Source organism: Lottia gigantea (genome assembly GCF_000327385.1).
Source record: "Lottia gigantea unplaced genomic scaffold LOTGIsca_82, whole genome shotgun sequence".
NCBI classification, from domain to species: Eukaryota; Metazoa; Mollusca; class Gastropoda; family Lottiidae; genus Lottia; species Lottia gigantea.
The window spans coordinates 431,346-455,959 of NW_008710725.1; the positions used below are offsets into that span (position 1 = coordinate 431,346).

Consider the following 24,614-nt stretch of genomic DNA (forward strand, 5'->3'; position numbering starts at 1 on the left):
TTACCTAGGATTCTACGCCTGGGTCGGGTGCTTCACAAATACGTATATATCCATGGAACTCTATTACATGCGAGAAGAAAAGCATTTTTTATAACACTACGGATTTCCTTCGTTAACTTGTAAATTGTTACGTGATTTGAGAGAGAGTGAGAGAAGGGGGTGGGGGGGATGTTCTTCAGAAATACGTCCATATCTACCAAACTCTATTACATTCTCAATCACACTGCTGATGAATTAGGGAGAATGGGTATTAATTTCAGAAATAGCACATAGATCAACCCGTGGGATCAATCAAGACGTTATGTTTCGTTCCGTTGGTGAAATTTGGAATCAACTCCATCTGGCAATCGAAATACAACGATAATGACTACTTTGTGTCTAAATACATCAAGTGATTAATGTTGGTTCCGAAATATCTTCAACAATGCCAATATTGCTGCTGGTATCCAACTTATCTAAACCTCAATGCGTTTTATCACGCAAAGTTACATTAGGAGTGCGACCTTCCGCACATACTGGCCCTAGATGATGCAGAATGTGGTGGGACTGTGAAATAGCCCCAGCAACATGATAAGAACCAAAAAACTTATTTATGCGTTTTATCCTACAGTTGCAGTGGGGTGTGCGTGACCACTCCATATTTTTTGGCCAGGGAAAGTGATGGAAGAGGTTGGACTGGGAAATTACTTCAGCAATGTCAGAAATAACAGCTGGTATTCAATTTCATCAGACATCTGTATTCTTTTTTATCGCCCTTGTTTATAAATAATAAATAGATTACCACGATACCAACAATAATAAATAATGAAATTAATAAAATAATGAACTCGGCTGTATGCTTGTGGTAAGTTTTCCACCTGTGTTTTTTTTCTATAGAATGTAATGTATAACATAAATTAGTACATGTATATGGATCTCGACTAGCGGTGGGTATTTAGCTCGAATTCGCTCGTATGCATAAAGAAGTTGCATTATACTACAGCTATATGACCCTTCTCAGCAGGAAGGCTCCAAATTGGCTGCGTAGGTTTCAAAATCATAGCATTCTAAAGAAAAGTCCCTTGCGTGCGAGCGACGTTAAGACATACCTACTTTTTTAAATATATTTATAGACTAACGCCCTATAATCTTCTAAAGAAATGAAACTTTTTATTGACTTCTGTTGAATAGATAAAGAACGGCCTTCCTTTGAGTTACTTTAAAAAACAATATAAAATTGAGAAAGACGCCTTCGTAAATTCTTTTTTTTTTTGGAATAAATACTAAGAAAGAAATATTTTTCTATTTTTGCGAAAGAAAATCATGATAGCGAAAAATTGGTAATTAAAGTCAATAGATCAAATATCATTCTTTCGAATGCAGAATTTTCAGAATTATTTCGTTTTTTGTTGATATTACTTGACTTGGTAATAGAATTCCAATCATTGTACGGTGGCAATCAAAAATTATAATGGACTTCGTTTTGAAAGAAAGGTCTATTATTTCAGATGGCATGATGTATTGCAACAGAAAATCAGTTTTATGTCATTATTTAGACTGCAGTTCCGTGGCGAGGGCCATTCATGGAAGGAAATACATACATTAAGCCTTATTTAAGGGGATTAGGTCTGAACCTAATGGACTGAACTTCAAGTCAAATCTTCTTAAATCGCAAGGATTATCGATCCGGTATTTATTGATCTCAAAATAGAATGAAACCCTACTCGTTGTCTTGTTACAAGATATGCCAAACTCTTGGTGTGGGTTCGAATCCCGGCTTTATCTTCGATGCCATTTTCAGTGTTTTATGCCAATATGTTGGCATATATGACGAATTTTCCTCATGTGAAAAGTTCATTCATTAGCTGCTACTAATGTTTTGCAAAAATGCTGTTTTGGTTTTCGGGTTTCGTTTTGCGATATGGATCGTTAATACTTGGTTTATTTATACAAGGAAAATTGGTTATTTGCCACGCCCCCGAAAGTCTTCAAATGAAATGTAGCGAGTACGATTTATGACACAGCTTTATGGACCAACAATCATTGGTTACCTTTCGACGTAGTTGCCTCCTAATCCATAGGTATCACCACAAAGGGTTTAGTGACGTAAGAAGTCGTTGAATATTTCAGTCGGAAGCAGGCCTTACAGCGAATATACAAATAAATACAAGTTCTAAGCTCTCATCAGTTGATGACGTTATCACGTGACACTTAGACCATTTGGAGCACTAGGAAGTAGAAGACAGGCTTCACTGGCTAAAAACAGAGATTTTAAACTGACATTTCCTGATAAAGTCCTTTTTGAGTGACATAAATAGGTTGGGAATTAAAACAATCTACTTCTGCCTACATTAGTTGGCTTAAGTTGTGATTAGTTACCACTTTTCATTATGAAATACTTACTCACTTATCATTGTGATATACTTCCTCATGTGAAAAGTTCATGAGCTGACTGACGTAATAAAAACATTTATCATGTCAAGTGATTTTCAAACCAACCAAACATACGGTTTATTCTGTATATATAAATACACCCCAAACTCAAGAATAATACTTGAATTGACTATGTGTTGTACTAGAGCTTTTTGGAGAGTTCACCAGGTTAATACTAGTGTTCATTGCATTGTTCATTCCAAACGATGAAACTCTTTCAGGCAATGTGCTGATTATACAGTTTGGGGGAATTCAATGAAATTATGACTGTTTGATATTAAAGTGCTTTTGAGAGTTCACAAGGCTAATACTACTTTTCAATGCATTGTTCATTCCAATAAATGATTGAGCCAATGCGCTGCTTAAGAAGTTTTGGAGAGTTAGGAAGGCTAATGCTACTTTTTATCATATTGTTCACTTCAATCGATAACATTATGGCATTATTACTGTTTGTTGTTAAAGCAGATTTTGAGAGTTCACAAGGCCAATGTTTTTTTTCTGCATTGTTAATTCCAATCAATGACAATATAACTTTGTGTTGTAAAAGTAATTTAAATTTAAAAGCGGAACGTCGTGTTTCATCTGAACACATATCCTATTGACGAGTCGCCTTTTGTGATAACAACATTGATTATCGGAGACCCATTCTTTAACGACTCTTTTATCTTGCGCTTTCAATACTTCAAATTGATTCGACATCGCCACTGTTTTATACTGTTTTCTTTTATAAGTTAATGTTCTCTGACTAGAGCTCTGTAAAATCACAAGTCGTTTTTCCTGGACGGTGAAGAAGTCTCGCATGTCTGAAGATTACACAGACGACTATACGTATACGTTGTTTTGAATCCACATTATGGTTATGGGCTGATTTTCCAATTGAACCAAATTCTTGCAGTTATTGTATTGCCATTGTTTTAACTTAATGGAGGTTGAGTTAACTAGATGAGCAAACCATACGACATACAACGTAAATGTACGACGTAAATGAACAAGTTGTAGGTAAAAGAGAGGCCAGTACCAAAAAGGCGTGACTATAGAATACAACAAGTACGACGTAAAAGTACGTAAGTGAATGACAAGTACGAGGTAATTGTGTAAATGCAATTGCACAAAAGTACACCACAGACGACGTTAATGTACGACGTTAAGAACGACAAGTACGATGTCAAAGTAGAAGTACTACGTCAAAGTACACGTACGACGTCAAAGTACACCAACTACGACGACAAAGTACGACGTCAAAGTAAGACAAGTACTACGTCAAAATACAAGTACGACGTAAGAAGTACGACGTTAAAGACCGACAAAACATGAGTCAGACGCAAAAGTAAGACAAGTACGACGCTAAAGTTACAAAAGTACCACAAATAGGACGTCAAAGAGCGAAGAAACTCTTCATTTAACGCTATTTACAGATAAAACCAACCTAACCGTCAGGCGAGCTTGTTAAACCCCCTTCAAACTATCGCCAGACCTTCACGAACACATTAACAATGTCAGAAGCAAATTGAAAAATCGATTCAACCCACTTATAGTCCATTGTTAAGTCCAGACCTCATCCGAAATGAGAATTATCCTTGATTTTAACATAGAATCTCGTAAATAAGACGACTCTATGGGTTAAAAAGATTTTCTGATTATTGGTAATGAAATAAAATGAAAATGGTTGGATCTCATAAAGCGATTTAATTCCGCCTGGTTATTTCGTGTTTTGGTCCAAAAAACAACCATAAAGATGTACCTAAAGTTACCGGAGTTTCTGACTTCTGTTTTTGTATCTCTGTGGAATTGAGGATTTTTATTTTTGGGCCTCATAGATCTATTTTGAGAAAGCTGTGCATTTAATTACTTTTAAGAATTTGTTTGTTTGATGGTGTCTCGGGACTCTCGAGAAGGAAGAAGGCCTCATCGGCATCGGTCTGCTTTTTAAACAAATTTTGGACTGTGGTGAGAGCTGCAAACAAGATCTGTATGGCATAGAATTTGTGTTAATTGCCCCGTTCAAAAACGAGGGTACTATCTCTCTCGATGCAGACCCCGAATAGCCTAGCGCCCTTCCCCAAGGATGAGTAGGATAAAGTCGAAATTGCTCAATAATCTAAAAAAACGGCTTGTTATGAGCTTTAAATGTCAGGGAGTGATGTCACGCAAAGCGTAGGACACATTTATTGAGATGATAAATAATAAATAACACACAATGGACAGGCAAGAATATATATTAGTGGGCGGTTATAACTGATTAAAGGAAGTCTTCATGAAATGTTTTGTAGATGAAGGAATAAAAAAATAAATAAAATTTAAAATCCTAACGATATGTCGTCATTAAGAAACAACTCGCTCAATAAAATACAATACCATATAAAACCCTACGTAATATTTCAACATAACGACTCGTTGGGCGTTGCAACAGAGCAACTCGTTCAATAGACAAAACAATACAGCACTACGTAACGTTACAGAGTGACTCGTTCGGTAGACAAAACATTAAAAACACTATGTAACGTTATAACAGAGTGACTCGTTCAGTAGACAAAACAATAAAAACACTACGTAACGTTACAACAGAGTGACTCGTTCAGTAGATAAAACAATAAAACACTATGTAACGTTACAAAAGAGCAACTCGTTCAGTAAACAAAACAATAAAACACCATGTAACGTTACAACAGAGTGACTCGTTCAGTAGACAAAACTATAAAAACACCATGTAATGTTATAACGGGGCGACTCGTTCAGTAAATAAAACAAAAAAACACCATGTAACGTTACAACAGAGTGACCCGTTCAGTGTACAAAACAATAAAACACCATGTAACGTTACAAAAGAGCAACTCGTTCAGTAAACAAAACAATAAAACACCATGTAACGTTACAACACTGTGACTCGTTCAGTGGACGAAACAATAAAACGCCATGTAACGTTATAACAGGTCATTAAGAGTAAACTACTACTCGAAGTAGCTGAAGGTTGTATTTGATTGAATTTCTCCTGATGATCGGGTTATTATTTGTTTTTCTCCTGAACATGGAGACGATATGGTTTTATTAGGTTTTCTTTAGTTAATATGGTATCGTTGTCGGCTCAAGGGTAGAGCGAATTGAAAAGAAATGCCAACTCGGCTTGAATAATAGTTCTTTTGTTAAAAGAAAACTGTCTCATCGGCTATTAGCTTTCTTAGTGGCGTTTCTATATATCATTAGGTGAAGGGCCAAATAGGGGCCACAGAATCGTCTAAAGGGCTCCCTATCCAAAATGATCTTAAGTGAGAGAGGATCACAGAGGAAACGCCATTGAGTTTGCTGTTCTCGGTGGAATAAAAATATAACCGGAAGTTGTTGTTACATGAGACAAGGGAAATGGGCATAAAAGGAAGTAAAGAAGAAACGTTTACTAATTTGTAAAAGATTTAGTTTTTTTTTGTTCTAATGCAACTTCCCGAGGGAATTAACTGGTTTGAGTAAACCCGGAAGTAGGTGTCGCTGAGAAGTCACGATATGTGGAAGTTTTTTGTCCCAAACTTAATATTACATTATGGTACTCCCCGGTGAATATATATTACTGGCTTACTAGACCCGGAAGTGAATGTCGACATACAAGATAAACTTGTATTTCTTACCGAAACCTATGATCGCGAAAGCCCTTATGTGATAAAGCATATTATTTTTATAGTAGCTTCTACAGAATTGCAGGAGACACTGGCGTCTATTTAGAAATTGGAATGGTGCAAATTGATGCTGCTAGTGTCCCCGATACACAAGAAATCTCTTTACAATCCCTTTAAGTGGTGCGAAAACGAAGAAAGCCTGTCGTTCAATTAAGATCTCAATAATTCTGTAGAGCACTACTCAATCTAACCTAGCCTCGGGATACAATATCTGCATTATGCTAACCGTGTTAGTGTTTTTTAATGGATGGTCTTGTAATTTCGTTACAATGGGAATTACCATCTTATCAATATGCAGGAGGAGTTCGTAAAACGTCTCTTGATGGACCAAAGATGTAAAAATAACATCAATTTGTAATTTTACTATTCATTGTTTGGGGGATTGTGGTGACTTTGTTAATGTCCTTTGACAATAGTCCAATGTGTTCGTTTTGCTGCTCTGTTTGGTGAGCTCGGTAGTGAAGTAGTTGTGTTAATGAGCTCAGATATTCTGACCGGCAAGGGCTCGAGTCACTTTCAGCAACCAAGACCGCTCAAAAGTCCAAAGATCCACCTTATTAGAAAATTGCTGGTACCGGATCAACGAGCAACTGAGTAATTCGACCTGACTCACCTGACTCATTTAACAACCACCCTTAGATCAGATCAAATCGTTCAATCCCTATATTGCAATACCAACGAAAGGCCACACTCTGGGTATTATCCGTCCATTAATACGCTACAACTAAAATAGCTGAGAATGTAAAATCTTTGGAAGAAAAGGACGACGATCCACCAATCTGTTAACATACATTGAGTTTGTCAAGACCACTGGGAATTATTACTATAGTCTTTAAAACCATAACTACAAAAAGGAGTTTTACGTCCATGAACGTGTAGAGTACAAAACACTATATATAACTAATACGGATTCAGTAATACACGCCAATTATACATGGCATTTTTGATTACCAATTTTAGTATTACCACAATAATCCTATTTTCATATTTTTAAATCCAGTTTTTTTTAGTATACAACTTATTACGAGGGATCTTTGATAACCTTATTACTGATATTCACTTAGTTTTACGCCAATAGAAAACGGTTTTTACATGAAAAACAAACGTAGCGTTTCGTAAATTACATTATAAATTGTTTTAAATGTTCTGCTTAGTGTAACAAAATTATATACTTTTCCTCACAGAGCACATTGTAGCAAAGCTTCTATTCTTATCGTCCCCCTTGTCATTAAAGATTTAAAAGCAATAGATTTATCCTTTCCGTTGGCACAATACGTGCAGTGCAGCATAACGTTAATCCTGCATTCAATATATTTCACAATTCCCAAGAAATTCCGCAAGAAATTCAATTAATATTCGTTTCAATCGAAAGGTATATAGTCTTCTAAATAAATGTGTCTGGTGCTGGCTCTCGAAAACATTGGTCATGGTATTGGAATTTGTCTTATTGTGTTTAATCGTTTAGACGGGCAACACAACTAGTTATCTGACTGTGCTATCTCATGGTTTTCGGTGAAGAGAGAGATTCTCCAAAATGTACAGATCTGTGAAAAAGTAATTCAATAAGAAATCGGAAGAACTCACTTGGTATTTTTCACTGGATAATGTTCACTGGACAGTTTTCACTGGACAGTTTTCACTGGATAGTTTCGCTTGATAGTTTTCACTGGATAGTTTTCTTCTGTAAACCCTTTGATTTTAATTCCCCTTTCATCTGAAGTTAGAAAAAAAGAAATTAAGAACTTTTCTAAAAACGTGAACCAGGCAGATTAAACGACTAAATACCTTGAAGTTTGATGAATGTGGGTTAATCTATGAAGTAATGATGTATAGCGTGATGGGTGATTTGTTTTGTAATTTATTGGTTAAAACTAGGATAAAACAGTCGTCTATATATTGATATTTCCCCTAAACTAAAACAAATACATCAGCAATAATGGATTAATCAAATCCAAATTAGATCAATCTATTCTTTTCTATTGTATCCTAGTTTTTACACTAAAAACGTTAAAATATAAAAAAAATTGTCTGCATTGAAATGTAACATTGGTTTTCGTAGCATGTTTATAAAACATTTTTTTTTTTAAATTTAATGTTCTATCAAAACCGAGTCGTAATTTAAAAAATAGTTTTACAAGACAAATCGTTGTGTGAACGTCGTTGAAAAGCAGAACGTTGAAAACTATAAGATATCGAGATATATACACATTTTTCAGTTGAAAAGCACAAACACAGCAAACACGGTACATAAATCAAATTTTAGAGGGAAGCATCCCTTTAATAATTTACTACATTTACGACATAAATCAAAGTTAGTAAAATTGGAATTTCGACTCTTATAGACATCGTCGACATAACGCATTCTTCAACCAATTATAACACCAAAATAGCTTCTACCGCTATCGCTTAGACAGACTCGAATTTAGAATCATAACAATCATCAGACTGAGGCTCCATTAGCGGGAAAAAATTTACAGACGGGAACCTGCTCACTTGGATAATTCCATCTCATAAAACTCCTGCGTTACCAATTCATACTGTTACAGCCACTAATTATTCGTCTTTCGAATTGTATAAAACATATGTCTTTTCAAAAGTTAACATGTATACAGTGGAATCAATCTTTATCTATCCCCCGTGTGCTACAGGCTATGCACGTTAAAGATCCCTCGACAGTTAGATTGAAAAAGAGCAGGCTAATGCCGCTGTCCTGGCAAAATTTCCCTCATTGCACCCTGTATCGCATTGTCTTCATTAGCCCACGTGGTGCAGAAAAGTAGGACGTAACACTCCATTCATTTCATTTCATTTTTTAGTTTTATCTATTTACGTAAAAATCGCGAGGTGTAAAAAAATTCAATTTTCAAATTATTATGTATATTTGAGTCTCATTTTTGGTCCAAACATAAGACAATTCAAATTCTACCAGCTGAGCTATCACTGTCAAGTCAACAATAAAACTCTCTACAGACTGAGCTATTCCTACGAGAGACAGTTTAAAAACTTTTAAACAACTAACGTTCAGCCAAATCATTTAATCCCCTCCCCTCGAGCAGTGACACAGTTGAGAAATAGACCAATTCACGACCCACATAAAATTGAAAAACCTCTTCAAAAAACCTGATAGATCTCAAAACCTTTAAGATAGTTTTTAGAATGGCTTCACTTTTTCTTAAGAGGAGTGAATTGTTCGTTTCAAGAAGCCCTAGTAACTCATACTCTTCGCAAAATGTCTGAAATTATGAAAGTATTCGAATTTGTATTCATGAAAAAGGCCTTTTTAGTGCAGAAATAAACATTTTCAGACTGATAACATCCAGCTGAAGGGCGTTTCAGCAACCACGAGACGTCTGCCAAAATATATCTTTTCAATTTCGACTTCAAGTTAAGAATTTGATTGATTTCAGCACACCATAAAAGCCATGAGTTCAGCTGTCTGCTTGAATTATTTCGCTCTGCCTTCTGCTATCTGTTGATAGAACAAAAACTACCAGCAAAGAATAACAATTATCTATGTTATGTATTTTGCAAGTTGACGATTTCTTCAACGATACCATCTTTTCCAAAATCAATTGATCTACGTATATGATTTAATACGTATGCTCTTGGAAATCAATTCAAATCTCACCAGAACAGCGATGTTGGCAATTGAGGAAAAACGTTTGAGAGGTAAAATAGCCAACTGAGCGGAAGCAAAGACTCCAATGCGTTTGTGTCATGAGCCTTAACAATCCCTTTAATTCAGATGACGCCAACACGGTTGAAAGTATTTTGCAACACTAGGGTCAATGAAGACGTGTGTAAGCATAATTTATAAGGAATATATATAGAATTTCTGTAAATACCAGTCGACTTAGTTCTAGTAGCCCGAAGCTAGCATCAGAATTCTCGAAAACTCCTGAGTTTCAGTTAGTCTATGTCAACTTGGCCAATATTGACTCAGTCTTGTTAGAAATTTTCTATGCTACAGGTTGTTCACTGTGAGCTGCGTGGACGAACGGAGTTTTACGCCCTGCTGTTCTGCTCCAGAAGCGCGAATACAATGTGCAATTAAGACAAGTGAATCGACTGAGTTATCCAACCTATATGAATCATAAAACTAATACCAAATGTATTTTAATACAATTTCACAAGTGACCATTTAGCCTCCCACTAATAATCTTTCGAAAGAATAAAAATACGTTTCGTTTTTGTATAGACTATAGACTAGAAATCTTATAATTTGGGGTACAAATTGCATCATTCTTTAATAAACCTCTTATAAAACATTTATACAACACTTGCCAGTTGCTTCAATATTCTAGACTTCAGGCCCGGTTATTACCAACTCTAAAAATATCAATTGTACAGTGCATGCCAAGTATATCGTCATACATATATAGTCTACTGTTCAAATTCTGTCATTCTTGTCCATCATTACAAACCAAGGCCTGCACAATGATAACACACACCACACTGCGCATCGGTTTATTGCTCCAAACAAACGACTAAGCCAAACGTTTATCAGAGCTGGAAGACCGAGACTACACATAAATTGATTGACATTATGAGATTATCAAGTTTATAAAATAAAAAAAAACTCTGAACGTCTTTTTTTCTCGTGATAAGTTGACAATAATGGTAGTTCTCGCGATTCCGAAGCCAAGCGGGTCAGATTGCTAATTAACTCATACCGCGACTTTAAACGATAAAATTACATCCACGGAAAAATACTCGTTCACTTTTTTTAATTCAATAGCGAACATTTAAGTGGATAATTTGTTATCAAGTATTTTTTAATGTTTGGGAAACCAATCCACACAATATACTTCCAATTCAATTTTCTATAATTAGACAAATAAATAAGCGAATCGCATAACGAAACCCTAAATCCAAACAATATACTGGCGAAACATGGGTAGCAGCTAATGAAATTTTCACATGAAGAAGTATATCAATCATAACTGAGCAAGTATTTCATAAATAAAAGTGGTGTACAAAAGTACGCAAGAGAGAAGCAAGGTGCTGCTAAAGTCTGAAAAATTTCGGTTGCTACATTGAAATCTTCAACGATAGGCTGAGACGTCAAGTCCGCTAAGGAAAACCAATGAAGTATTATTAAACTCCATTTCAGTACATTTAAATGCCGTCTACGTAGTTTAAATTAAATTATGAAATCTCACACGTCTTCGTTTGTCCGCTTTTAAGAGCAATAATAGATGTAAAGCTCCATTTCATTTCATTTAAACAATGTCAATGGAAGTCAGAGCTATAAATCCGTCGCCAATGAATTGCTGCTGGGGCTCAGATTTTGCACAAATTTGAAGAATTAAAGACCAGAGAACTCATTCTGACAATTTTGAGCTAACAAAACGTATCAAAATCTACAGTCTGGGGCTGGTCTGAATTTTTTGAATGCTTAGACGCACAATGATAGGATGTAAACCTCCGTTATATTCCATTTAAACGTTGTCTACGGTGTTTTAAGCTATAAAATCCCACTCGTCTGACTTTCGTTGAATGCTTATTTGTGGTGGTCTAATGGGGACAATAAAATAGATATAAAACTATAACTAAAGAACAAATGATCTAAAAAAGGTATTAATTCAAATTTTTTTTATTTCCATTTATTTTTCTATTCTTTGATTTTGAAAATATTTGCCTTTGATGAAGTATTGAATTTGTCCATGAAATCAAAGGCCAAGCTTTTTTATCAATTAATCACCTTATTTCATTTTTTTGTTCTTTGGCTCTGACGTATCTTTCCCATATTAAACTTTTTTCAAGGCAGTTTTCTCTTTTAGACTCGTATAATGAGAATAAAATTTCTTGCTTGCTTGATTAATGATGGAATTGAAATGATCAATAAAAGACACTAATTCAAGCACCTTATCTGTTCCGCTGTATTCAGTGTCCTCAGAAGACTTCGCCAGATTGACTGAATTACGTTATTTCATAATCTGCCATATCAATGTCTATACCCTCAATTTAAGGATCTATAGTTATTTCGCAATTCTATTAATCTAACCTTTTAATGCATGTCCAAACAGGGGCATGGTAGAGTGTAAAACTCCATTTCATTTCATTAGTCTGATAAAGAGCAAAAGGGTAGCGCACAACAATTCATTTCATTAGCCCAATAAGATACAGAACAGTAGGATATAAAACTATATTTCATTACATTAGCCCAATAAGATACAGAACAGTAGGATACAAAACTCTGTTTCATTACATTAGCCCAATAAGATACAGAACAGTAGGATATAAAACTACATTTCATTTCATTAGTCCAATAAGGTACAAAACAGTAGGATATAAAACTCTATTTCATTGCATTAGCCCAATAAGGTACAGAACAGTAGGATATAAAACTATATTTCATTTCATTAGTCCAATAAGATACAGAACAGTAGGATATAAAACTCTATTTCATTTCATTTGCCCAATAAGGTACATAACAGTAGGATATAAAACTCTATTTCATTAGTCCAATAAGATACAGAACAGTAAGATATAAAACTCTATTTCATTAGTCCAATAAGGTACAGAACAGTAGAATATAAAACTCTATTTCATTTCATTAGTCCAATAAGATACAGAACAGAAGGATATAAAACTCCATTTTATTACATTAGCCCAATAAGATACAGGACAGTAGGATATAAAAACCCCATTTTATTTCATTAGTCCAATAAGATACAGAACAGAAGGATATAAAACTGCATTTTATTACATTAGCCCAATAAGAGACAGAACAGTAGAATATAAAACTCTATTTCATTTCATTAGTCCAATAAGATACAGAACAGATGGATATAAAACTCCATTTTATTACATTAGCCCAATAAGATACAGCACAGTAGGATATAAAACTATATTTCATTTCATTAGCCCAAGAAGGAGGAGAGCGCTAGTGCACAAAACTCCATTTTATTTCATCTATATTATATTATATAATTCTTAGACGATGACCTATCTTAATGTCATTTTTTATTTATAAGACGGCACTTTGCATGTAAAATCGATTAAGGAACGATTCAATAAAAAACTGAAATTGTGAAGCAGCGGAGATCCATCATTTCAATATAACTGTATAGGTTTTTATGTAATAAAGATGATATGACTTGTAGAAGAAACGGACAAGACCATCGATCAAGGAATGTTTTTATCCGGTTTAATCTGTAGTTGAAGATATTAAATAGAGATTTATATTCTAACACCTGTAGCGTATCGATTTCAAATTTAAAAATTATCTTTTGGTTTTGAAATTGGAATGAAGTAAAAAGAGAGATTTACGTTATACGTTTCTACGCCTGTTTGATCTAATGTCTTTGTTCTTCCGGATTTAATAATGGAATGAACTGGAGTTATAAGACTTACTTTTCTGCACGTGTTTGGATTTTTGAGGACGATAAACACTTTTTAGTGATCAGCGAGGGAAATTTTGTCAGAACATTGTGGCATTGTCTAGTTTATTTGAGGACGAATAGCAACATCATACAGTGTGCAATGACGCTCCTAAATACCTACTTGACGTGGTATTCTAAACCAAGAGTTCAGCAAGAACTGTGCTTGTATTCCAGATTATTCGTTTGTCGACTTGGCTAATTGAAGCGATATCCATACGACGAGTGAAAGGTCACAGGTCATTCTCCGAGATTGACTTGACCAATCTAATTCAATTAAATATGTGTTTGTATTCTGTACGATAGCCTGACCTTTCCGGCTACCGTACACATTGCCTAATGATGATGATAAAGGAACGACTGTGTGCTGACTAATGGCCTCGTTTCAGAGATCAATGACCCACCATCAAGCAACTGTCAAATTCACTTCGTAGTTCAAACCTAGTGGCATCACTTCTATTGTATTCGTATTGGCATCATTTTAGGTGTATACGCTTGATTTGCCTTTATTTCAAATATTGGCTGCCATACCACCGGTCTTAATGCCTTACGTTATATATATGTATGAAATATGTGTTCAGTGTGGCTTGCGGTATTACACCAGCGGTTGTTTATCCGGAACATTGGTCGACAGCAAAAATCTTATTAGTTCTAGTACATTTGTTGGATTTTATTCGATGCTAGCTTACGCCAAGCACTGTATAAAATTGAAAATGCCATCATCGCTTACTCTTTTGCAGTTCCCAACTCTGGGTTGGGGTATCTTTAACCTGACTGATACCCTCTAACGATTCTAACTTTGGATGGGTCATTACCACTCATCAGCACATGGTGTATTTCGTTCCATGCTTCGGACAATTGGCCTATCGGTTATTTTGGCTAATGTTCTTGACCGGAGTGAGTGTCAGTTCAGAACGGGTGTTGATTAATGATCTTCCATTACGGCTCATTCTGTACTAATGATGTTCTGTCATCATAACACATGCCTAAATGACCTTCACGATGGCTCGAAACTTACTGATACTGACGCTTATCTGATCTAGGGTTTTTCTTAAAGCTATCATGCTTTCACGAAAAGTTAAATTAATTATCTGATCGTATTTTCCTCTTTCACGTTTAAAACACTTGAACAGTCCATATAAGGAAAAGAAAGAACATAAAAAAGTGAAACACGGTATAAATTTGCAATGACCTGAATGTGTTGAAGAAAAGATGGTGGTTGTAGCACCAGATGTCACTTTACCACACTAACAGAGCCTCTCGCATCTTTCAAATCCGACAATTTTCTTGGTATTTACATGCTGTCACAAACAAGCCTCTTGGATCACTGCACAATTTAATCTTTTAAGTAAACTATGTTTTTCTTACCTCAGAAATCACAAGGGTAAACAGCGGCACTGAAATTAATCTTCCTACATAATCGCTAAAAAGTACTTGCTAGTGTACACGGTGCAAAAAAAAATTAGACTAGCGTTGATCGTCTTGATGGTCTGCTCCTTATATAGATGGTGAAGGGCGACACAAAGCAGTGTACAGTGGGGCAACGTTGCCAGGACAGTGACGTAAGCCTACACTTTTGAAGAGGGGCAACATGAAGCACACAGTGTGCAAAACGTTTTCCTGAACAGTGACGTACGTCTTGCTTATTTGGCTTTCGAATTAGAGATCTTTGTTCAAGGGATCAAATGGCGTTTCTAAGAAGTTGGCTGGGGTGGGGGGATGTCATCTTTTCTCCACGAAAAGAGAGAAACGTCACTGGTTGGATCTTTTACACAGCCTGTAGATAGTGCCACAGTTGATTGTCCCTTCCGAAAAACTAAACGCTTCTTCCGTGTTAGCAAAGTATATCGCTATCTCGTTTTCTTTGATATTTTACAAATAACAAAAATAATTCCCGTAAGAACATGTAATCTTGTGTATCCATGTGTATATACTAACACAACAAAACGCATTTCAGATCATTTCAAAGGCTTAATCGATGAATAAAACATACGGATCGTTCTGTTATTTTTTTGTTATATCAATAGATCTGCGTGATGTTTACAATTAAGGAAGTATAGAGATTAAATGATGTACGCTCCGTTATATATATATATATATATATATATATATTGCATTATAAATAGACATGCGTGTTGTTAGTCTTTTTTTTTTGCATTATCAATTAATCTTCGTGTTGTTTACTATTAATATGAACGTTCTGTTATTTTTTGTAATATCGACAGAACTGCGTGTTCTTTACAAATAAGGAAACGCATTCATGAATGGTGTAAAAAAAACAGTAGTAGAGATTCTTTGATTCGGGCACGACGTGGCAGTTTCGATTAAAATTGAACGAGGGTCGTTAAAGCTCAGCTTTCTATTGAGTCCAAATTGTCTTTTATGTCACGAGTTCAAAGCATCTGGTATTGGTGCATTATAACGAGCTGTTCTACGACATCTCCCTGGCTTGATTAGACAACTTTGTAGCACATTGTTTGATCTTGGAGATTTTCCCGGATTTTTTCTTAAGATTACCATTTATCTTGTCTTCATTTGCACAAAAACGTTTCCACTTTTATGAACCGATTATAGAGCCACGTGACAACTTGATCACAAGGAAAAAACGGGGGTACACCATCACAATGTAGAGGATTGCCTCAAAAAATCAAGTGGATTCAAACACATAAACATAACCTTTGCTGCGAGTTGTGGGACCCACTTGAGCGCCACGTGCACAACGTTGGTACGGTGTTACGTTGATATAAAGGTTTGTGAACATAGCTAATAATGTTTATTTGGTATTTAGGTTTGTGAACTCTGCATCCCTTTCAGAGAGTCCACATTGCTAATAATGTTTATTTGGTATTTAGGTTTGTGAACTCTGCATCCCTTTCAGAGAGTTCACATTGCTAATAATGTTTATTTGGTATTTAGGTTTGTGAACTCTGCATCCCTTTCAGAGAGTTCATATTGCTAATAATGTTTATTTGGTATTTAGGTTTGTGAACTCTGCATCCCTTTCAGAGAGTCCACATTGCTAATAATGTTTATTTGGTATTTTGGTTTGTGAACTCTGCATCCCTTTCAGGGAGTTCATATTGCTAATAATGTTTATTTGGTATTTAGGTTTGTGAACTCTGCATCCCTTTCAGAGAGTCCACATTGCTAATAATGTTTATTTGGTATTTTGGTTTGTGAACTCTGCATCCCTTTCAGAGAGTTCACATTGCTAATTATCCTTAAAAGAGTATTTTTTTCATTAATATCCACATATCAATGTATCGCTAATCTACTTAATGTTAATATTTTTTAATTCTCTAACATTGATAGACATTGTGATATTGAGATTAATTTCCGTTTTTAGATTCCATATCTTATTTATCTGTTTGTCTTATCTATATACATCAAGTTCTCCTAAATCTAAAATTATCTTAGTCTGGTTTACACGAGGATTGTTATCTCCGGCTCATTAACTTATTGGTTTTAAATAATGATCAGTTTGGATAAACTGTTAAATATAGATGCTTCAGTGCATTACAGTGGTCACGATAATTATCATTAATTCAAATACAACTCATCAAGAGTTGCTGCCCTTTTCTTTGCAAATAAACAGCTTATAATCTAGCTCCTTCAGTGTCTTACACTGATAAGAATTACCATTAATTCAAATGTAATTCATCAAGAGTTGTTGCCCCTGTCTTTGCAAATGAACAGCTTCTTATCTAAATTGAACAGTACATTTCAGTTGTCATAATAAATATCATTATTTAAAATCCTACTCGAGAGTTGTTGCCCCTGTCTTTGCAAATGAACAGCTTCTAATCTAAATTCTACAGTACATTTCAGTGGTCAAAATAGTTATTTAAAATTTTAAAGTTGTTGCCCTTGTTCTTGTTCTCTATTATTTACTAGCTCTTGTATTTTACTTTGGATTTGACTTTAAGCAATAAAGAGAAAAAGTCGTAGATAATCGTCATCGAAACAATATCTAGTGTTATTTAATATATACTATCCAAAAACAAATACTGAAGTAAACGTACTCGTCGTTTAGAAGCGAGCTACAACAATAGTAGACACACGTACTCTCCGATCAGGAGTGAGCACGACATTCGTCAATATCAATTAATTCCATATTCCCAAAACAATAATATTAGACACACACTTAAACGTACTCGCCGATCAGGAGTGAGCAAGACATATATCAATAGTAATTAGATATATATTCCCAGTATAATAATATACTATTCCTATTAACTAATAACGATTAGTTTATCTATTTATTAATCAAATAGGAAACCTCTATAGATAATCTAATTACTGTCATTTTATTGAGGAATAATATCATATATAAAAACTAATCCTTTTAACAGCCACTAGCGTATTCAGTCAAATATGAAATTAAGCTTGTCGTTTTATGTTCAATAAAACGCAGAGATCTGTGTATAAATGCCTCAACATCGTAGAATTACTCCATATTATGTATTAGATTACAAATCATAAAGATAAGTTGAATTTAAAGAAAGCGTTAATGTAATTAAGTGTAATAAAAATCTAATTATGTGTAATAAAATGTAATTAAGTGAAATTCAAAACGACAACAGAGATATATTTTAGAATATTGCAGTTGTCGTCACCGGTTCTCATTCAAGTTGACAATGAAATCAAAAGAATAATATACCTATATACTGACGTTAATGGAATGAAATCACCAGGGAAATGCACTAATAATGTAATAAATTTTAATAAAATTAAATCTAAAAAGGACAATATACATGAATGATACGATATATATATTGTAATTAAAAGCATTCGTTGTATACACTGACGTTAATGAAATGAAATCGAAAGAAGAATGTAATAATAATGTAATAATAATGTAATAAATTTTAATCAAATTAAATTCTAAAAGGACAATATACATGAAAGACACGAAGATATATTCTAGAACGGTGTAATTAGAAGCATTCGTTGTATTCACTGACGTTAATGAAATGAAATCGAAAGAAGAATGTAATAATAATGTAATAATAATGTAATAAATTTTAATCAAATTAAATTCTAAAAGGACAATATACATGAAAGACACGAAGATATATTCTAGAACGGTGTAATTAGAAGCATTCGTTGTATACACTGACGTTAATGAAATGAAATCGAAAGAAGAATGTAATAAAATCTAATAAAATGTAACAACATAAGATACTGTAGATATATTATAGGACGGTGTAATAAAGAAATTGACGCTAATACAAGTTCTCAGAGATATCCCCAGAAAAATGTTTTAATAACATAATAAATATTTTATTATTGTAAGATACGATAGATATATTTTAGTATGGTGTAATTAAATGTATTATATGTAGAGCCTGTCGCTAATGCAAGATATCAATGAAATCGGAGGCAAAATGTAAAATAATTACTCCACCAATGGAGCATTAGTTCCACGTGTATGGTCGTCAATTTCTCTTGCCACTAGGGGATAATTAGATAGACGTTTTCATTAGCCAAATCTTCGCCGATATTATACGACCACAGCTTCTAATATTAGTAAACGTAATAAACAATCTTCCCTTGATACAAATTCGGACCAAATCATCGAAACATTGCCAGGATATAAATGGGTTGGAGGTAAATGAGAGAGTGTGAACGATCCGTCACGAGAGAAGACTTGACAGTGTTGCTAATGTTATCTGCTTGTTTCAGAATAAAAATGGCACCTGTTTCAAAATGGGTTTTAGCATTTTCTAACGGGAGGTCATTAGTTTAATTAATTCCATAATAAAATACAAAAAGTAGGATGTAAAACTCCATTTTATTTTTTTTCAGTATGAATATGTCACATGTCACAAAAGGTGTTTTAAAACTGTTTCCAACTTAGTTTCATTTCATAAAGTGGCTTATACTTTAAATTAATTAGTTAGGAAACGTGCTGATTTTACTCTTTTGGAATTTGTCCTTAAAGATGGGTTCCCTTATTTTCTTTTATCAAAATGAAAATTCTAATACTTATACTAATAGAAAGTACGTGTACTAATGACCAGTTTGTCTCACATGTTCATAAGTAATTCACAATTGACTAAATTAGAAGAGAGATACCAGCAAAATTCCAATGAGTGACCAATTAAGAAATGTCAAAAAGTCTTTTTTTGTTTATCCACACTGTACATACGTGGACATTTATGATTGGTTAAAACTCTGTGCAATAAGAACATAATGAAAGAATTAAGAATACAAGATAATTCATTACAAACACCAATTAATCAAAAAGTTCGCTTAATTGACACTTTAAAATAAGGAAATCCATCTTTAAGCTAATTCAAAAAACTGAATGTGAGCAGTTATGGATTTCGCTAGTTTTGTAGGGTAGGGTATTTGTCAACACGTCATCAGTTTGGAGAAAGCATACAGCTTAGTCTGGATATTTTCCCCATAGGTCATATAATACTACTCTGTATAGTATAGTATAAAATTCAATATATTTGTCGCATTTCTACATGCAATGCTCGTACCAAATAACCTTCTTCCTGACAGATCGAGATTAACAGTATTATATTCCATCTTCATTGCTAATAATTTCTATATTTCCTGCTATTGACCTTGATGGGAATCTAAGAAAACAGGAAATTAGCTCTGTTACTGTGTTTTCCTTTACTTCTCTATTGATTTAGAGTTGAAACAGGATCTCATCTTCATTCAGTCAAACATGCGACTGAGATACAAATCCAAGAACAAACACGCTAATCTCCACCGTTCTCACTTTTTCAATTACAGTAACTGTTATAGTATTCATTACCTTTTTCGTTGCCTTAGGGATTTGAATTCCCAAATATCACATTTCATTTCATGTCGTCTATATAGCCTTAAGGGGATAATAGATCCCAAAATAACAGCAACTAGAGTAAACTTGACAAAATGCATAGCGTATTTAGGGACATTTTGCCAGAACAGCGACATTAATCTCCCATGTTCTTCGTTTTAAGGACACCTGAACGACTTAAAATCATGTCCACTACATACAGAACTATCCAAATATGAAGCTAAACATAATCACAAAGTGAAACCAAAAGTTCCGAATGAGTGAACATGCCCTACGTAGTTAACAATACACAGTATTCATGAAACATTGGTTCAATTTGGCAAATCATTTAGCATTCCACTGGTAAACGTAAAAAAGAAAGAATGTGTGTTTCGTTTTTGTATAGACTCCAGTGATAGAAAACTTTGAATTATGGAAACAAATTGCATTATCTCTGATAAGGCCTCTTATAATACACTTATACAATAGTAGCTGAATGATACACTGTATTAGATTTCAGGTCCGGTTACTATCAATCTTAGAACATTGCTAAGTATACCATACTATACCATATATCAACATAATTATTATAAAAACACAGATTTATGGAACAAATGCTTAAGTTTAATGCAACCCTCCCCCCTTTTCTCCCGTCGAATGTAATGATCAAAAGTTGCATATAACACTTAATCTAAGAAGTTTTGTTCCAAGAAGATGTGTCAACTATATATCGAACTCACAATTATCAAATGTCATTTAAATAATGTATACTAACATAGGGAGCTAGTGCAGAATCCAGCTGCTCTGTAACTTAAAATTCTATCACTCAGGTCAAGTATTATCAAAAAACTATTGAAATAAAATATGGAGGACGCATCTCTTTTTACAGGGCCTACAGTTCAATTTTTATTATAAGTTATGTAATTTTTTTTTTACCGAAATTCAGCAAAGTAAGGCCTGAAAGAACGCATCATTGATGTGTACTACAGTCCAATTCACGTTATATGTAATTTTTCTTACCAAACACCATTAAATTAAGGCCCGAAGGAACGCTTTTTATGTGCATTATAGTCCAATTTTCATTATATATTGCGTCATTTATCATTTAGGACAATGATATTATCCTGTTTTACGCTTACAAACACACAAAGCTGTACTTAATTCAATGCTGTATACTTGCTTTAAATTGTTTTCCTTTTTATTTCTTTTTGACGATTCCGCTGATACACCGTAAGACTGTAAATGACTCAATCGAGGAGCTGATTGTTTTATCCGAAACGATTCAATTATTTTTTTACACTGAGAAAATAGCATCCATAAAACCTGTTATTGTTCATGATCTAACTTAATGTTCGTTTGTGAATTACATAAGAACACAATCATGTTATATCACATCAAAGCTGTAATTCTTTCACAAATGGATTATTTTTTTTTCTGATGAATTCTATTACAAATAAAATGAAACTAATGGTGTTTTTCTCCTGATAGTGCTAGTGAAGACAACCACAATGTGTCCTAAATTCTGCCGGGTCTGCGGCATTAGCCTACTCTTTAATATTTTTCCAATTGTCGAGGGAACTTTTTAACGTGCAAAGCCTATAGTGCGCGAGTCTTGGTTTATTGTCCCATCTGAATGTATAGACACCTTTTCTGGTGGTTTCTTAAACAGCCTTGATAACTTACGTGACTTAAAGAGATATCATGGTGTAGTGACAATTTAAGCTCAATTTCTACTTTCCACATTCTCGGAGCATGTATGTTAGCCTTTTAATCGAAAAAACAAACAAAAAACAGAAACCTAAGTTTGTTAACATCTTTGCTTGGTTTTACGTAGATGATGGTCATTGAAACGATTCTTCCTTTCTTTACATCAATGTTAACGTCACAAGCCTTAAATAAGGTGAGAAGGAAATGACGTCTGTAAATTTGCCATTTAGATCAGAATCCTTTGACCTTCTTGTCTTTAAGCCTTCGGAGCATAAAAACCACAGAGTCCAAAGAATAGGCAAGAACCGAAAACAAATTAAAGTCTGCCACATCACAATGACATATTGGCTTAATAAATACTGCCTGGTTGACTTTACTAATCGAATTTACTGTTTCATTAGGCATGATGAGCTGTGATGGACTGGTCACTCGCTGGTCAGCTAGTGGTCAGGCGGTGTTGACCCATGTTACAATATTATTATCTCTTACGCACAAACAAGGTCATTAATTGTATTCGGCTGAACGACGTTTGTCAATTACGTTTTATGTCTTCAAGGTCATCGTCAGCTCGTGTGTTCGCTAATCTGAGTCTTGAACTAGTAAAATATAATGTTGGTTTTTTATTTCAATCGAGATATAAACCAGGTTTGTTGAAATGAAATTATCTAACTAGATACAAAAGCGCCATATGCTGATATTCGCACATCGTGCATGAACTTCCCAAAGAAGTTCTAAAGCCATCTTGGTTTCTGCAGTGTAGTCTAAAGCAAGCCTGTGCAACCTAAGGCCCGCGGGCCAACTGCGGCTCGGCTCGGCGTTATGTAAAATTTGAGGGAAACGAGGCCCACGAGCAAATGCTTCGTTTGCTCTGGTCACTGTCAGTGTGGCCCGCAGATTGTCGCTGTCCATTCTGATATCGAAACCCGTTATATTTGCGCTGTTATATCAAAGTGTGACGTCAAAGTGAATCTAACCAATCAAATCGTTAACCAGGTCGAGTGAAACAGTGATTTTATGTCAAATATGTCTGTTATTTGGAATGCACAAATATGTTATTGAATAAATGGCTTGAAAAAAAAATGCATTTCTCTCATTGTTAATTCCATGATTTATTGATGGTTGGTTACGTGGCCCACGGCCTACTCGCATCCCCCAAATGTGGCCCGCCGTTGTAGAAAGGTTGCACAGGCCTGTCTAAAGTAACCTCGAAATCAATAATGGCGAAATGGTAAAGCCCCTACTTTTGACCAAAGTATAGACAAATGACCTAACGCGACAATCTTATTTTCCGCTCTGTAAATAAATTGTTGTCTAGAAAAAGACTTAATAACCTTTTAAATCACTAACTGGCCCAATACCCACAGACCAGTTTTGGGGCGAATACGAAATATTGACGTAATCCTCAATAATAAACAAGATCCTTATTAATTCTACTCATCATTATCAACATCTTTTTCTCTACTTCAGGCTCCATCGCCAATATTGGAGGATCGTCTTATAAATGTCGAGATGGGTCTCTACCAGAGAACGACGTGAAAATAATTGCTGGAGTGCTCGGGGCCCCGTCTAGTGTCACTTCTATTCAAGTGGCTAATCTATTAAAGCTGTTTGCAATCCCCCAGGTAAGACAAATTTTCCTATTACCCTTCATTTATCTCCCAATTAACGTAATACTTTTATATAACTATTAAAGCAATCTGTTCCAGGAAATTAGGTATTAAAGTAACAGTAAAGTAACTTAAGGGATTTCGATATGAAGTTAGTACGTCACTGTACAGCCACTATGTAGGACAGATGCACTACTTACAGGGTTTGATTCGAGACTTGAAAATATGTAAATAGTCTTCAGAAGTACTACAAATGTACGAAAATGGTATACATGTAATTCCTTCGAAAATATCTTAAACTATGAATTTTACTCACTTTTTGTATATTTCTCTTTTCTATATATCACAGAGTATCTAAAAATGACGAGTCGTCATTTTAACATTAAAACGTGGATAATTCTGGACAATCGTGGATTTGAAGGCTCAAATTTCGAAGATTAGCTGTGAACACTATTACTGATTGACTTAGCTAAAAAAGATTTCCGTTTCCGAGACTAAGATATGATTGGTCAACAAGAATGCCGCATCTGTCCCTTTAAGCAATGCTTCCATGGAAATTAAGTATTACAGTTGATACATGAAACTTTTGTTAGTCAGTATGTTCAAAATGCCAACTTACAGCATGGCTCGTGATTAAACAACCACATTCAGTAAGAAACAAATTTGCAGCATTCCATTGACTACTTTTTGAATACCAGTTAATAAATCAATATGAAAATGTTCTAAAAAGCATAGTGTGTAGGCATAGCATATATATCATATCATACCGTGAAGTAATCCTTACAAACTTATATCTACCTATGGGAAAGTATGGCTATACGTGTTAAGTAACGTGTCAAAAAATATCGCACGAAGTAATGACTTTAAAACCGTGTATTTATACCTCCATTAAAGCTGAAAGATATCATTGTCTTGTGTTATTAAAAATGATTCAGAAATTGACGTTCAGACAAAGTAATTATCTCGATATACAACAAGCTTGTCTTTTACAGGAAAACAGTGTTTATAGGAAAATTACACGTCTGACACGGCTAGGTTATTACCACAAATAGATTATCAT

General features: G+C 34.5%; 1 protein-coding gene across 1 annotated transcript in view; it reads left to right on the forward strand.

Moving 5' to 3' along the window:
* The window catches only part of LOTGIDRAFT_133010 (hypothetical protein), a gene marked incomplete at both ends in the record, with an annotated part of 68,071 nt that overhangs the window by 3,831 nt on the left and 39,626 nt on the right, over positions 1 to 24,614 (forward strand). Inside the window, one exon of the mRNA XM_009067412.1 lies at positions 23,415 to 23,569. Coding sequence (XP_009065660.1) covers positions 23,415 to 23,569 — 155 coding nt within the window. The remainder of the gene's footprint in view (positions 1 to 23,414; positions 23,570 to 24,614) is intronic.